Below are 12,189 nucleotides of genomic sequence, written 5' to 3' on the forward strand. Positions count from 1 at the left end.
AAAAGATTATAGCGAAGGTGCCAGGCGAACTGCTTTTGGGAGGCTGTTCCACAAACGGGGTGCTCCTACCGAGAAGGCCCCTCTTCTGTTAGCCATCCTCCTTACCTCCTTGGAGGATGGAGCTTTCAGAAGGGCCTTCAAGACAGATCTTCAGGACCAAGTAGCGATAGTGATAACTAAGTTCCAGACTATGCCTGAGAGGAGAATCCCACTAAAGCTTTGCTTTGGCAACCATTTGCTGAATCATTTACATTTACATCCAGACAGCCAGTGTGGCATGGTCAGAGTGTTGGACTGGGGACCTGGGAGATCTGGTTCTAGTTCCCACTCGGCCACAAAGCTGGCTGGATGACCGGGCTGATCCCAGCCTCTCAGACAAGCTACCTCACAGGGTTGTTGCTGTGAGATAAAAAAGAGCTGTCTAAGCAGCCTTGTGTTCCTCACAAGAAAAAAGGCAGGACATAAATGCAATAGTACAAATAAATAATAATAACAGTATTATCATGTAACAATAATAATCCACTACTGTTAGTGCTTTCCACAACTGCTTATGCCACAGGAAAAAGTGGTGGAGTCGGCTTAGTTCTCTTGGTAATGGTAAGGCCACAGGTTCAATTTCCTGCTATGCCATGAACCACTCTCTCTCACCTAAGCTCTATACTATACATGTATACTGGGCTGATATATGGGTAAGATCCATATGGCTATCCAGTCTAGTTTGGACCTTAGTTAACAGGTCAACATTACCACTTTTGGTTGCTGCATCTACAGATGGACCTTCTAACGGCATGTTCTTCTTTTCAGGTGCGTACAAAGGACCGCATATTCGACAGCATTAGCCACCTCATCAACCACCACCTTGAGAACCACTTGCCAATTGTCTCTTCTGGGAGTGAGCTCTGCCTCCAGCAGCCAGCGAAGAGGAAGCAGTGATGAGCCGCATGGCCGCCATCTCGCACGAGCTGCGCGTAGAAAGGAATGGCAAGGCTGTGACCCTAGAAACAGAGGCAGAATGTCCTCTATTACACTTTATGTAGGTTAAAAAGTGCTGTTCCACACGCTAGCAAGGGGAAAAGCATTCTTCTGACTCTCTAAGGACAGTAAAGGATACATAAAATAGTGGACAGGAAGGTTTTCTTTAAAAAAATGACTTTAATCAAAGTGCTCTGATTCCTTAATATGAATATTGACCGTGTACATACACACATATTCTATATAAATACGGTAGATATTTATATTTTTGAAGTCAGACTGCTGTAGATGAGGAACAAAAGATGTTCTGTTCCATACCTTTTTAACTGAACAAAATGTCCAGTGTGTGTGATTGTGAAGATTAAAATATCACTATAAAGTCTTATTTCCTTGAGAAAATTGATACTGGGAATCTTAAGGGTAGTTTTATGAAACAATAAGCACAATAACAGAGTAAAAAAGCAGACAAAATGCAATGATTAAGTTCCATATGAGGAGAAATGAGCTAGTATTCCAACAGGGAAAGTTAGCTTGAAGCAACTTTTGAAAACATGAGTTGTCTTAAGCAAAAGATCATTCCATCCCCGCTCTTTCTGATGACCATTTAAGATACTCTATAACACGACTCCCAATTGTTTGTAGCTTGGTTTGACTTTGACTAGATGTGATCTCTCTTGTGTATGAGGTATATCCATTGACTTTTCTAATAATATACCTGATGATACAACTTTGATTATTAAAATAGTATTCAATATTAAGATTTTTCTACATGTAATTTACTTCTTGCAGCAGGGGATATAATAACATGTGTACATCTTTTTCCAGGAAGATGCTAGAAACCTTGCACAAGAGTGATTTCTAAACATATTAAGCCCTGGGCATAGGCAACAACAGCTGCTTGCCCACCAAATATCAAAGAATATATCTATGTCTCATAAAAAAAGATGCTTCTAAGAAGCTCAGCAAGGCTCAGATTGGCATCACACTGTGGATGCAAGATGTATATAGTGGTGATATGCATGGAAAGGTGCATGTGTGTACAATTGTCTCTTGTTAGATTTGGTTGACATGCTCCAAGATACACAAACTTGGTCTGAACTTGTCTGTGATGTGCAACAAAGACAGAAAGAGATAGACACTGAAGTCAAGATGTCTCCGCATGAATTTTCTTTCATTTTATTCAGACAAATGAAAGATGTTTCAGTTTAGTTTCTGTCATGAGTTAGATCTATACAACACTGCCCAAGCCCAGTGGGACCACTGCTTGTGCAATGGGGATTTAGTGCTTGAGAGAAGAACCAGAAATTAGTGGCAAAGGGAGAAGCTGGATTTTCTCAGGTACGTGCACCATCCCATTCAAGATGACACTGGTTGACATGCTAACCCTTCCCCAGGTATGTTTTACTGAAACTCCTATGGTTGCCAAATAGCGTAAGAGTGTGGGCAGAGGATTCATATGAGAGCTGCAGCGCAACAGATCAGAATGGCATCAAGTTGGGGAGGCACTGCAAAGAGCAATCTTGTACATTACTTTGACAAGGGTATCAACCTCTTGCTCTGATGTGCAACAGGAGCACAAAATACATTCCCAGTTCCAATATTGTGAGTGCACATAGTATGTAAAGAAGAAAGCAATCTGTGTTGGAAAATGAACACATGGAGGAGAAGATAACCAGGCATCCCTCTTTTCTAGTAGCCCAACTGGCAGGAAAAAAATTGCTCTCTTCATGTGGTAAATTAGCATTGCAATACAAACGTCCTATTTCCAAGTTATTTCAGAGACAGTCGGAGTTGATATCTCATAGCCTTTGGCAATTAGAGACAAATGAAACATCGCTTATGATGCAAGGGGCATCATGCAATGCATAGAACAGCTGCTAACAACCATCCCAATTTCTTCTAAGACAGTAAGTGGCTGCTAAGGAACGGAAAGTCAGAGGGATGACTGTTGGCTGCATCTGAAAGAGAGTGAGATAAACATGGGGAAAACATTCTTTTTCTGCCTGTAACTTCAGCAAATGGCAAACTTTGGAAGTTTAACTTTTAATTAAAAAAGATGCCTCTTTTCCTAGGCCTCATTTTCCCAGATAAGGAGTATATGTGCTGAGCAAATTAAGTGGGAGATCTGGGAACAGTTTGCAAGAGTTCATCCATTCATTGTGCAGTGTGTTACCTGATTGCTTGAAAGTTCCAACAAGGACTTGGAAATGGAAACAATTAAGAGATCAACTTCAGAATGGATAATGACAGGCTGAGTTTCTAAAATAAGAATCAATCTGATGAAGTTGGTCCAAAAATGACAGTCAGTATAACTTTTCCAAATCACCATAAACAAGCTCTCTTTCAAACTGTCTTCTTTCTTAGATTCAAAGATTCATAGAAGAGTAGGGTTCGAAGGGGCCAAGAAGGCCATCAGGTCTAACTCCCTGCTGGTGCAAGCCAGCAGTTACACCATCGCAATCAGATGACTGTCCAGTTTCGCTTTGAGTGTCTCTGGTGTGGGAAAGCTCATGACCTCTCTTGGCAACTGGTTCTGCTGTCATATTGCTCTTACAGAGCAATGTCTAAAGAGAAATTATGGCATGGATAAATCTTCTGTATGTGAAACAATTGGCCTTGACATTGGAAAAGAAAATGCTTTAAAAATCATATCAAAATTTAACTCAAAATTCTGTTATTTCTATCATAATTTAGTAGGAAGTGGATTTTGGCAGTCCACTTATGACTTCAAATCTGAGTTCGGCACTCATCTTTGCACTGTCCATTGTGCAAAATGTTGAGTTTGACGTTGCAATTTCAGATTTGTCTTGGCTTACAGACAATGCAAAAGGACAGAGATCAAATGCTTACTAGCCAGCTGTGCTAACCAGTGACTGCAGGAAAATGAGATCCCAGTGTTCATCATGAGATCCGAGGGTTTATCCAGTCTCTGATGTTGGATAACCTGATGACATCATCTGGCCTGTTGCTGTGTAGATTTTACCTTTTGGACTGCTAATTGCATGCTGCAATGGGCTACCGGCCCCTTCCCACTCCCTTTCCCATGTTCACTGTATAGTGATGGGAGCCACTCAGGGTAAAGGCCTCAGTCCTCCTCAGTTGCTGGTCCATACCTGTAAACAGGCGGTGCACTGGGTCTCCTCCGTAAGTGGTGATGATTGTTCAGGCTGTGCCTAAATGCAAAGTAACAATTTTGAGAAAATTGTGTTTGATCTTAAGTGCTTAAAAAACATTCATGTGTTTGTGAGTGCATGCGCAAGTGCTTGTGGGTGCATGCATGGGTGTGTGCGAAAGAGAAAAAGAGAGTGAGAGAATGTGTGTGTTTTTGGGAGCAACAAAAACTCTCAGTTCCTACCAAAGTGGACCACGAGGCTTCCAGGGTCTTTCGACCATTATGGAATGTTTTCAGAAAGTAAGCTGCAGCAGGAATTGGACCATCAGAATTTGGAAGCACAGTATGAATAGAAAACACTCCAGAGAGACACTGGGAGAATAAAAAACACTAGAATTCTGGCTTGTGCCTCCAGAGTTTTCCTGTTTCATCTCCGCTGAATGATATTCTCTGTCCTTTCTAATCAGCTCATGCTGTACTGCTAAACCATGAAAATTCATAAATGCTTATGGCATTGTACAGTAATTTGGCAAGCCAAATTCTAGCTGCTGGATGAAATATATACATAAGGGAATTTAGGCAGGAAAATGTTTTGTGGGTGTAATTATGCTTAAGCAGTTCTTTCCACGCATTTTAGTTTTTTACATTTGCTGTAACTGGAGTGGGAAAACTCACTTCCATGAAAGGGGATGCCAGTCACAAATGACTACTTTAATGTAAACAGATCACTAAATGACCCTTTTCACTGTAGTTCAATTAAAGTAAATGACACTAAATGGGGAACATTCGATGAAAATGTCCCTTGCCACTGAATATGTGCATACTTACTGTCAGTCAGTCAATACTTTGCTGAAAGCAATGGTCATGGTAAAAATAGGAACATTTAACACAGGAAAATCAAATCTAAGGTTCAGAGCAACAAATTCAAGATGCATTACGCACATCAGATTATATTGTTTCCTGTGGGTGTTAATAGAGTAAGGATAGTATGGTATCCAAAATTAAGCTAAGGACTGTGGCAATTTTGCTTTCAATCTCTTCTTTGCCAGAACTTTCAAAAGGCTGTTAACCTCAGAGCTATCTCACTGGATCAGGGGGCGTTGCTTCCTTCATGGTATATTGTTAAGTGCTGTGTTCTCTTGAACCTGTAGCTATTATGCTCCTCAAGTTCCACAGGAAGGATTGCAGTCAAGCGCAGAATCGTATCCTGTATGGGATGGTACATGGATCCTGGAATTTGCCATGCACCCCTTCCAGCACTTTAGCTCCAACTCAGAAGATTTTTCCTTTGTAGGTGCTGCGGGGTGGGAAGAAGAGGTAGTAAGAGGGGACTAGGTACAAAGCTGCATGTTCTCATCCGGAGACACCATCGTCCTTATTGGTTCTGGTGAAGGAAGGGCGGGGGGAACTCAAGCAGCAGCTCAGTTTGGCCTGTGCGGTACCCAAAACTCTCTGGAGCCCTTCTAAGAAGATGCAGCTGAGATGCAGAACCTGCTCCAGCCTGAAGACCAACTTCCATTTCAGAGAAGCTCTTTGGATCCCAGAAGCCATTCTTAAGTGAAATCACTCTTCCAAACAGACTACCCCATTTGGAAGTTGTGGGTTTGTTTCCTCTGTTCTCCCTTGACCTCACCGAGTGCCCTGAAATGATGATGTTACTCCAGGAAGGGAGAAAATTCTGGCTAGCAATGAAAGCAACTCTTCCTGCTCTTCAAGGTTCCTCAGAGGTATCATGGCACAGCAAGCATTAAGCCAGAGGCTTTCTGGGGGAAGGGAAAAGCACGGCCTTTCCTGGGAGGAGTTCAACTGCTGCCATAGTCAGCCAAAGCAAGCCTGAGTAAGAGGGAGCTTGCTACTGCAGGTTATTGGGTGCTGGGGGCAGCCCACTACTTGCCTCAGAGTCTGGTTACTACCAGAAATGGGGACGGGATCTCCCTGCTTCTTACATGCCCTCACCATGTGTGGCTTGGCTCAGTTTGCAGAAATAATTCAGAGCCATCTCCTCTTTCCGGAGTGCAGCTCAGCTCTTAATTGTAGCACGCTCTGGACTGTGTAGACTGACCTGGCTTGGGGCAGGAGGCTGGCCCAGAAGGCATTTTTGCTCCTTGCCAGTATCCCCAGATATGTCGACAACTTCGATTCAGCCTCTTCCTCCTTGACGTGACTTTAGGAGCAGAGAAGCAGATCTCCTACACTCCTGGCTTGGCTTCTGTGCCTAGAAGAAATGGCCCCTTCCCAAAAGACCCCCAAGCATCAAGAAGGACGTTTGCTGGAAAACGGCATGCGGATGTTGCTCCTGGCAACCTGCAGGCAGTGCTAGCTGGAGCACCATAATCATCACGGCCTCTGTGGCTCTTCATGCATGCCTGCTTCAGGACACATTGCAGACAGCGTGGTCAGGGCCGGGTTGTTGTGGCTTGGATCCCGTTCTGGACAGACACACCCTCATCTCTCTGGAACAAGGCGAGCAAGGCACATTTTGAAAGCATCTGCTCCTGCTGACTTTCACGGAGCCAGGGTCAGCCCGGGTTCGGCTGCCAGCCAATTTGAGACCTCCTTGGCATGTCTGACACCAAGATGTGCCTCTGCTTGGTCGGTTTTAGAGCACTGCCCTGCCAGCAAATAATCATAGTATAGGAAAAGAGGGTGTGCCTTAGCCCCACTCGTTTCAGCAGAGCTTAATCTGCTGCCCTGTTTCTTTGAGCTCTTTGGAATTAAGTGCATTTTTGCCACAATGCTATATTCTCTTTTAAAATTATTGTCAGTCATCTGGGGCATGTTATGATTGAAGGGAGGGCTAGGCAGGCAGTGTGGTGTAGTGGTTAGAGTGCTGGACCTGCAACCTGGGAGATTCAGGTTCTAGACTATGGCCCACTTGGCCATGAAGCTCCCTGGGTGACTAGCTCAGCCTAACCCACCTCACAGGGTTGTGCTTGTTGATGTTCAGATAAAAATGATGCTGTGGAAGCTTGCCTTGCGTTTTGCATCAAATGCAGTCTACTACTACTACTAATGATTATGATCATAAGATTAGATAATTAAATATATTTATACTTACCTGCTCGAATATAATCCTATGTATTTTTACTTGGGACTGCACCCTTTCAAATCAGTGGAGATCTGGTTTATGGATTCAGCAGGAAAAGGCAGGTGGCAAGAGTGGTGAGATGGCAGAGTGACATCAATTCGGAAAGGCCCTCTGTACGTGTGTGTGCGCCTTATTTGTCCCAGCAAATAAGTGTGAGTTTCTCATTCGGCTCATTCCCTGTTGAGCTATGTTTCTATTTGCGGGCATGTGTCCTGGTGGGGGAAGCTTCAGAAATGTGGTTTTCCACCTGACATACTGTCAGATACGGACTGGCTCTGGCGCCTCATTCTGATGCATGCGTAGAGACCAAGGCTAACTTCCGAATAAACTGGGCTGCATGGTCTGTGCGCGATCGTGCTGTGTCTGTGGTCAGTCCTGTTGCTGCATGGCAGTTAGCATTCCCCCATGCTGAGTGTTTGCATGCTAGCCCAGCGAAGGCAAGCCAACGCCAGTTACTCATGGCAGCTTCCCAAGCATCCCAGAAGGTTCCCAGGCACCCAGACAGGAAACATGGTCTCATGTCATACAAAGTGGCATGTCCTACAGTACAGCCAGAAGCATTACGAGAGCTGCAGAAATTGTTCTGTCTAAGCATATGATGGGTTGTTGCACGTATTATTACAACTTAATGCAGATTCCCTTCCAGGAATCCGGGGTTAGTTGTTCAAGACTCAATTCACAGCTACAGGTTGAGCATCTGTGTCACAATCTTAGTCCCTGAAGCACTCTTTGCGTATTGATATAAGAAGGAGAGAATGCGACAGATAGAATGGGATTGTCACTTGCTGCTTTAAGCGATTTTTATTCAGTATGTCAGTTTACATGATCTGGTTTCTTTTCACAGTTTCAGTATATAGTCTCATATTTTGCACAGAGATCGAGAGGTTAATGTATAGACCTGCTTGCATATATTTTTAACTAGGAATAACACATATGCAAATTCACTATAATCATTTTTGCTACAGAAAATGGGAGAGACAAGAGAATCTTGCATGCATGCTGAGTACTGTAACATAACATGCAAGTCACTCCGCTTGGCATAGTGGGAAGGTGTCTTTACTTCCATGTGCCTAGGTTCTTGAAGGCAGGCATAGATTTTCAATAAAGTCACTTGATGTGCTGTCTAAAAAGTATGACCCACTTTCTACGAAGAACCTTTCTACACCATCTTTCCTGCCCCCTCCACAATCTAGCAAAGAATCCCCCAGATAACCATGGAACAATGTGGCACAAACACATGATTCCAAACACATTTCAAAATCTAGAACAGAAGGACACTTATTGCAAGCGTAACAAGTCACCCATCTGCAGTCTCGAGCCACAGAGAGTGCTCTGTGATAACAAAATTTGTTTGTGATTTTTTCAATTCCTAGGGGAGAATGGTTCAGTCAAGGAATGCTAAATATCAGTGCTGCTGCTTTGAAAGAAACAGAAGGCTACTTGAAAAAGTTCTGAGCATTGAGGGGGCATGTATGAGAATGCCATAAAACATTTCCGGTTGTTTCTTCTATTTAGGCGAACTTTATTTCCTGTGGTACATTCACCAGTTTTTACCAGTGTATGGATAAGCCCATACAGTCCTGCTCATTTCCTTCTGGCACAAATCGTACAGCCCAAGAAGGAACTGGGGATCAGGGAGTCCCTTTGAGCCAGATGTCAATTTTACAGCTGTCTGAAGAGAAAACATTGGCAATAATTTACTTGATTCCAATTTGAGTTAGGTGTAGATGTCAATGAAAATTAATATTGAGATTGCGATTGTAAATTTGTAAAGCTCTGTTAGCCTAAGCTGTAACTTCCTTGAAGTTGTCTTTGGAGAAGACCATGGCACTTTAGGTAGACAATGCCACTTGGGTTTTTGTTCGGAACTTCAATTATGCCCACTGGCCCTTCAATTAAAAGAAAATAAGGAAAAGGGAAAGAACCCCTTCTCCTCAGCCTTTAAAGACCAAAGTAGAAACATACATAATGTTTAAAAATATATACATGATATATGCATAAATCCCAAAATCACACATTTCAACTAATGACCCTAAACTATGTTAAATAATAAAAAAGAGATTCTGTGAGCCTGAACAATTATTACACATTTTTAAAAGTCCGTATAAAATAGGAATGGCTTCCAATCACAGCTGCCCTGTTTAGCTGCTCACAGGAAGATTGCATTGACAACTGCAGGACAGAATACTGGGCTGGTACAGCATGTAACTTCCCTCCTCCAATACTTTATTGACATCTTTTTTCATATGTTTTTAAATAGATTACTCAAAGCATACCTGCTCACCCTGCTTGGCATATTACACAGAGTTAGATTACAGAGAGTATCATAACATCAGCTAACATAAACTCTTGCCACACAACTGGCATATTCAAATGTACAAATAAAAAGATAAGTAGTGGTGGCCACCTAATGAGAAGGAGAAGAGCCTAATGCTGGGAACAATAGATGGCAAAAGAAGAAGGGACGGCAGAGGATGAGGTGGCTGGATGGAGTCACTGAAGCAGTCGGTGTGAGCTTTGGTGGACTCTGGGGGATGGTGGAGGACAGGAAGGGCTGGGGGAGTGTTGTCCATGGGGTCGCGACGGGTCGGACGTGACTTCGTGACTAGCATAGCATGGCATACCTCAGCCCTAAAGATATTCTTGGCATAGCATGCATATCAGTGTAAGATCCTATGTATGCCTTTGTAATATCTTCTTAATGTGATGTTTATGGCACAGCCTTGTATAGCAACCAGCGTATTCTATCCCAAGTATGTATTTTTTGACATAGCAAGCCTTAGAATCTGGGAATAAATAGCTTTAGTGTGACTCCATTAAAAGAATTCTCCATTAGGAGAATGTTGAGTTATATAAAGGGAAAATCATTCACAACCCAAAGTGAAAATGATTTCCTTATTCATCCAAGTCACAGTGGAAGGGACCCGAGTATGCCATGTTCAGTGAACATGTGGGTCCTAGTATAGATATGTACAGACATATATAAACACACACACACTAGGTTAAACAGGGCCCTTGAGCATTGCCCTCAAATATGGTGAAGAAAGCAAAAGTTCAGCCTGGGTGAGATGGCGCATACAGATCCTAAGAACCATGTTCTATATAGAAGTCAGGAAAACACTGTGCTTGAAGTGAGTGGGCTGAGAAAAAAGGAGGTGGAAATATGAGGATGGGGGGACCAAACACCTCTGAACTATTGAGAGATACATATTGATCATAGGTGCAGACTGGATTTCATTCACTGATATAACATAACCAACCCTTATTTCTGCATTGTTTCACAAATGCCTATATGGTTTGGATCAAACTGCATCAAGAAAATCCATATCAAATCTCCCATTTTTCTTTACACAGACATTATGAGAGGAAGCCAAGGGCTTTCCTGACTCAATTTCTCGTGGAACGGACTCCATCCAAATCATCTTGTGCTAAAACCAGAAACTTTGGATTAAGTAACTGGTTAGTGTTTTCCCCCTATGATTTAAGTGCATGAAAAAACCTCACTAAAAAAAGCTTGGCTCTGAAAAGCCACAGAAGAATCCTTGGTTTGCAGTTAGTTAGTGGACTTCATTTGCAGAAGTTTCCATTGTGAAAAGAAGATTCATTTTTTTCAGCAATACATGATGAACTTTTAGTCTGTGGGAATTCGTTCTTGGGCTTCTGTGTGTTGTTGCTGCTGCTGGATTTGCTTCGGCTCTGATCTGGGGTGGGCTGGATGGGCAAAGACATTGTGGCATTGGCCTTCACCAGGCAGCCACAAACAAGGCGGAAGAAAGCCCGACGCATTTCTTTGCTGGCCAGAGTGTAGATGATGGGGTTCATTGCTGAATTTAGGACTGCCAAGGCAATAAAGCCATCTTCTCGGTATAAAATGAGACACTCCTTAACATCACATGCCACATCAATCAGCAACAGAATAAACAACGGGGACCAGCAGGCAATGAAAACTCCCACAACGATCACAACAGTCCTAAGCAATGCCATAGACCTCTCTGAGTTGCTGTGATTGGTGACATTACGGCTACTGGACTTAACCAAGATGTAGATGCGGGCATAGAGGATGACAATGGCCACTAGAATGGCTATAAATATGATGATGCAAAAAGCCACATACTTTTTGGAATACAGTGGTAGAACAGTGGAACAATCTTTTAGGTTGCCAATACAATTCCAACCGAGGATTGGTAAAGCACCCAAGGAAACTGAGATAAGCCAGCATGTTCCAATGAGCAGAAAGACTCTGTACTTTTTATTAGCGTCATATGGCCTCATTTTGATCATTGTCAAGTGTCGCTCGATAGCGATGGCTAATAAGCTGAAAGTGGAAGCACCCAGGGCTACAAACATGCTTCCTTCCCGAACAAACCAGATCCTGAAAGAGAGGGTCAGAGTCTTATTTCCTGACATCAGGATGTTTACTTTGTAGACTATCCCAGCCAGCAGGTCACAGAGGGCAAGATTGCCAATGAAAAAGTACATGCGATTGTGAAATTTGTTGTTCTTCCAGATGGCAATCAGAACCATCAGGTTCTCCAAGATGATAAAACTACAGATGATTAGAAGTGCAATAGTTGTCAGTCCTTTTTCTTTCCCTCGGTCAAGCTTTCCAGTGTAATTGTAATGACAGCGTATCACAGGGTCCATGGCTTCATTTTCTTGATTCGAAAAGGGACAAGTGGGTGGTGAGCTGATCAAAGCCATGGCTTGGCTTTAGATGCGTTCGCTTGCCTAAGTCCAGTTTTATTCCGACTGCTTTCCACAAGGGGGCGCTCAGGTCACACCCCTTAGAACACTGCTTCGAAGATGCCGCTGGCTGGCTGCTTGCCAGTGTCCCCTGGCACCAATATCGAGACCTTTAAAGCAGCAAGAAAAAGACAATGTAAGTCAATTACACTCAATTCGCTGGGAAATGCATTAAAATCAGCAAACCTTGTGTTTTCTGGCACAATATACTAGAGAAAAAGTGTCTGGATTGCTCAAAATGATCCGGTGTTTGAGATCTACTAGACAAGTCTAG

At 43.0% G+C, this 12,189-nt stretch overlaps 2 protein-coding genes across 2 annotated transcripts in view; one reads left to right on the forward strand and one right to left on the reverse strand.

The window, feature by feature from the left end:
• The window catches only part of SHC3 (SHC adaptor protein 3), a 44,785-nt gene extending 43,852 nt beyond the window's left edge, over nt 1-933 (forward strand). The window contains exon 12 of the mRNA XM_044446529.1: nt 805-933. Within this exon, the coding sequence (XP_044302464.1) occupies nt 805-933 (129 nt within the window). The remainder of the gene's footprint in view (nt 1-804) is intronic.
• An 8,761-nt stretch (nt 934-9,694) lies between these two features.
• S1PR3 (sphingosine-1-phosphate receptor 3) lies at nt 9,695-11,873 on the reverse strand. Its single transcript, XM_044446414.1, has one exon. It carries the CDS (start codon nt 11,871-11,873, stop codon nt 10,740-10,742), a length of 1,134 nt encoding a protein of 377 aa, XP_044302349.1. The 3' UTR covers nt 9,695-10,739.
• Nucleotides 11,874-12,189: the final 316 nt, after the last annotated feature.

The sequence above is a fragment of the Varanus komodoensis genome, unplaced genomic scaffold (genome assembly GCF_004798865.1).
Source record: "Varanus komodoensis strain SLA01 unplaced genomic scaffold, ASM479886v1 scaffold5, whole genome shotgun sequence".
Classification (NCBI taxonomy): domain Eukaryota; kingdom Metazoa; phylum Chordata; class Lepidosauria; order Squamata; family Varanidae; genus Varanus; species Varanus komodoensis.

What these genes read in the sequence shown, in the direction of transcription:
- S1PR3 (XM_044446414.1), bottom strand. Translation starts at nt 11,873, where the DNA reads ATGGCTTTGATCAGCTCACCACCCACTTGTCCCTTTTCGAATCAAGAA.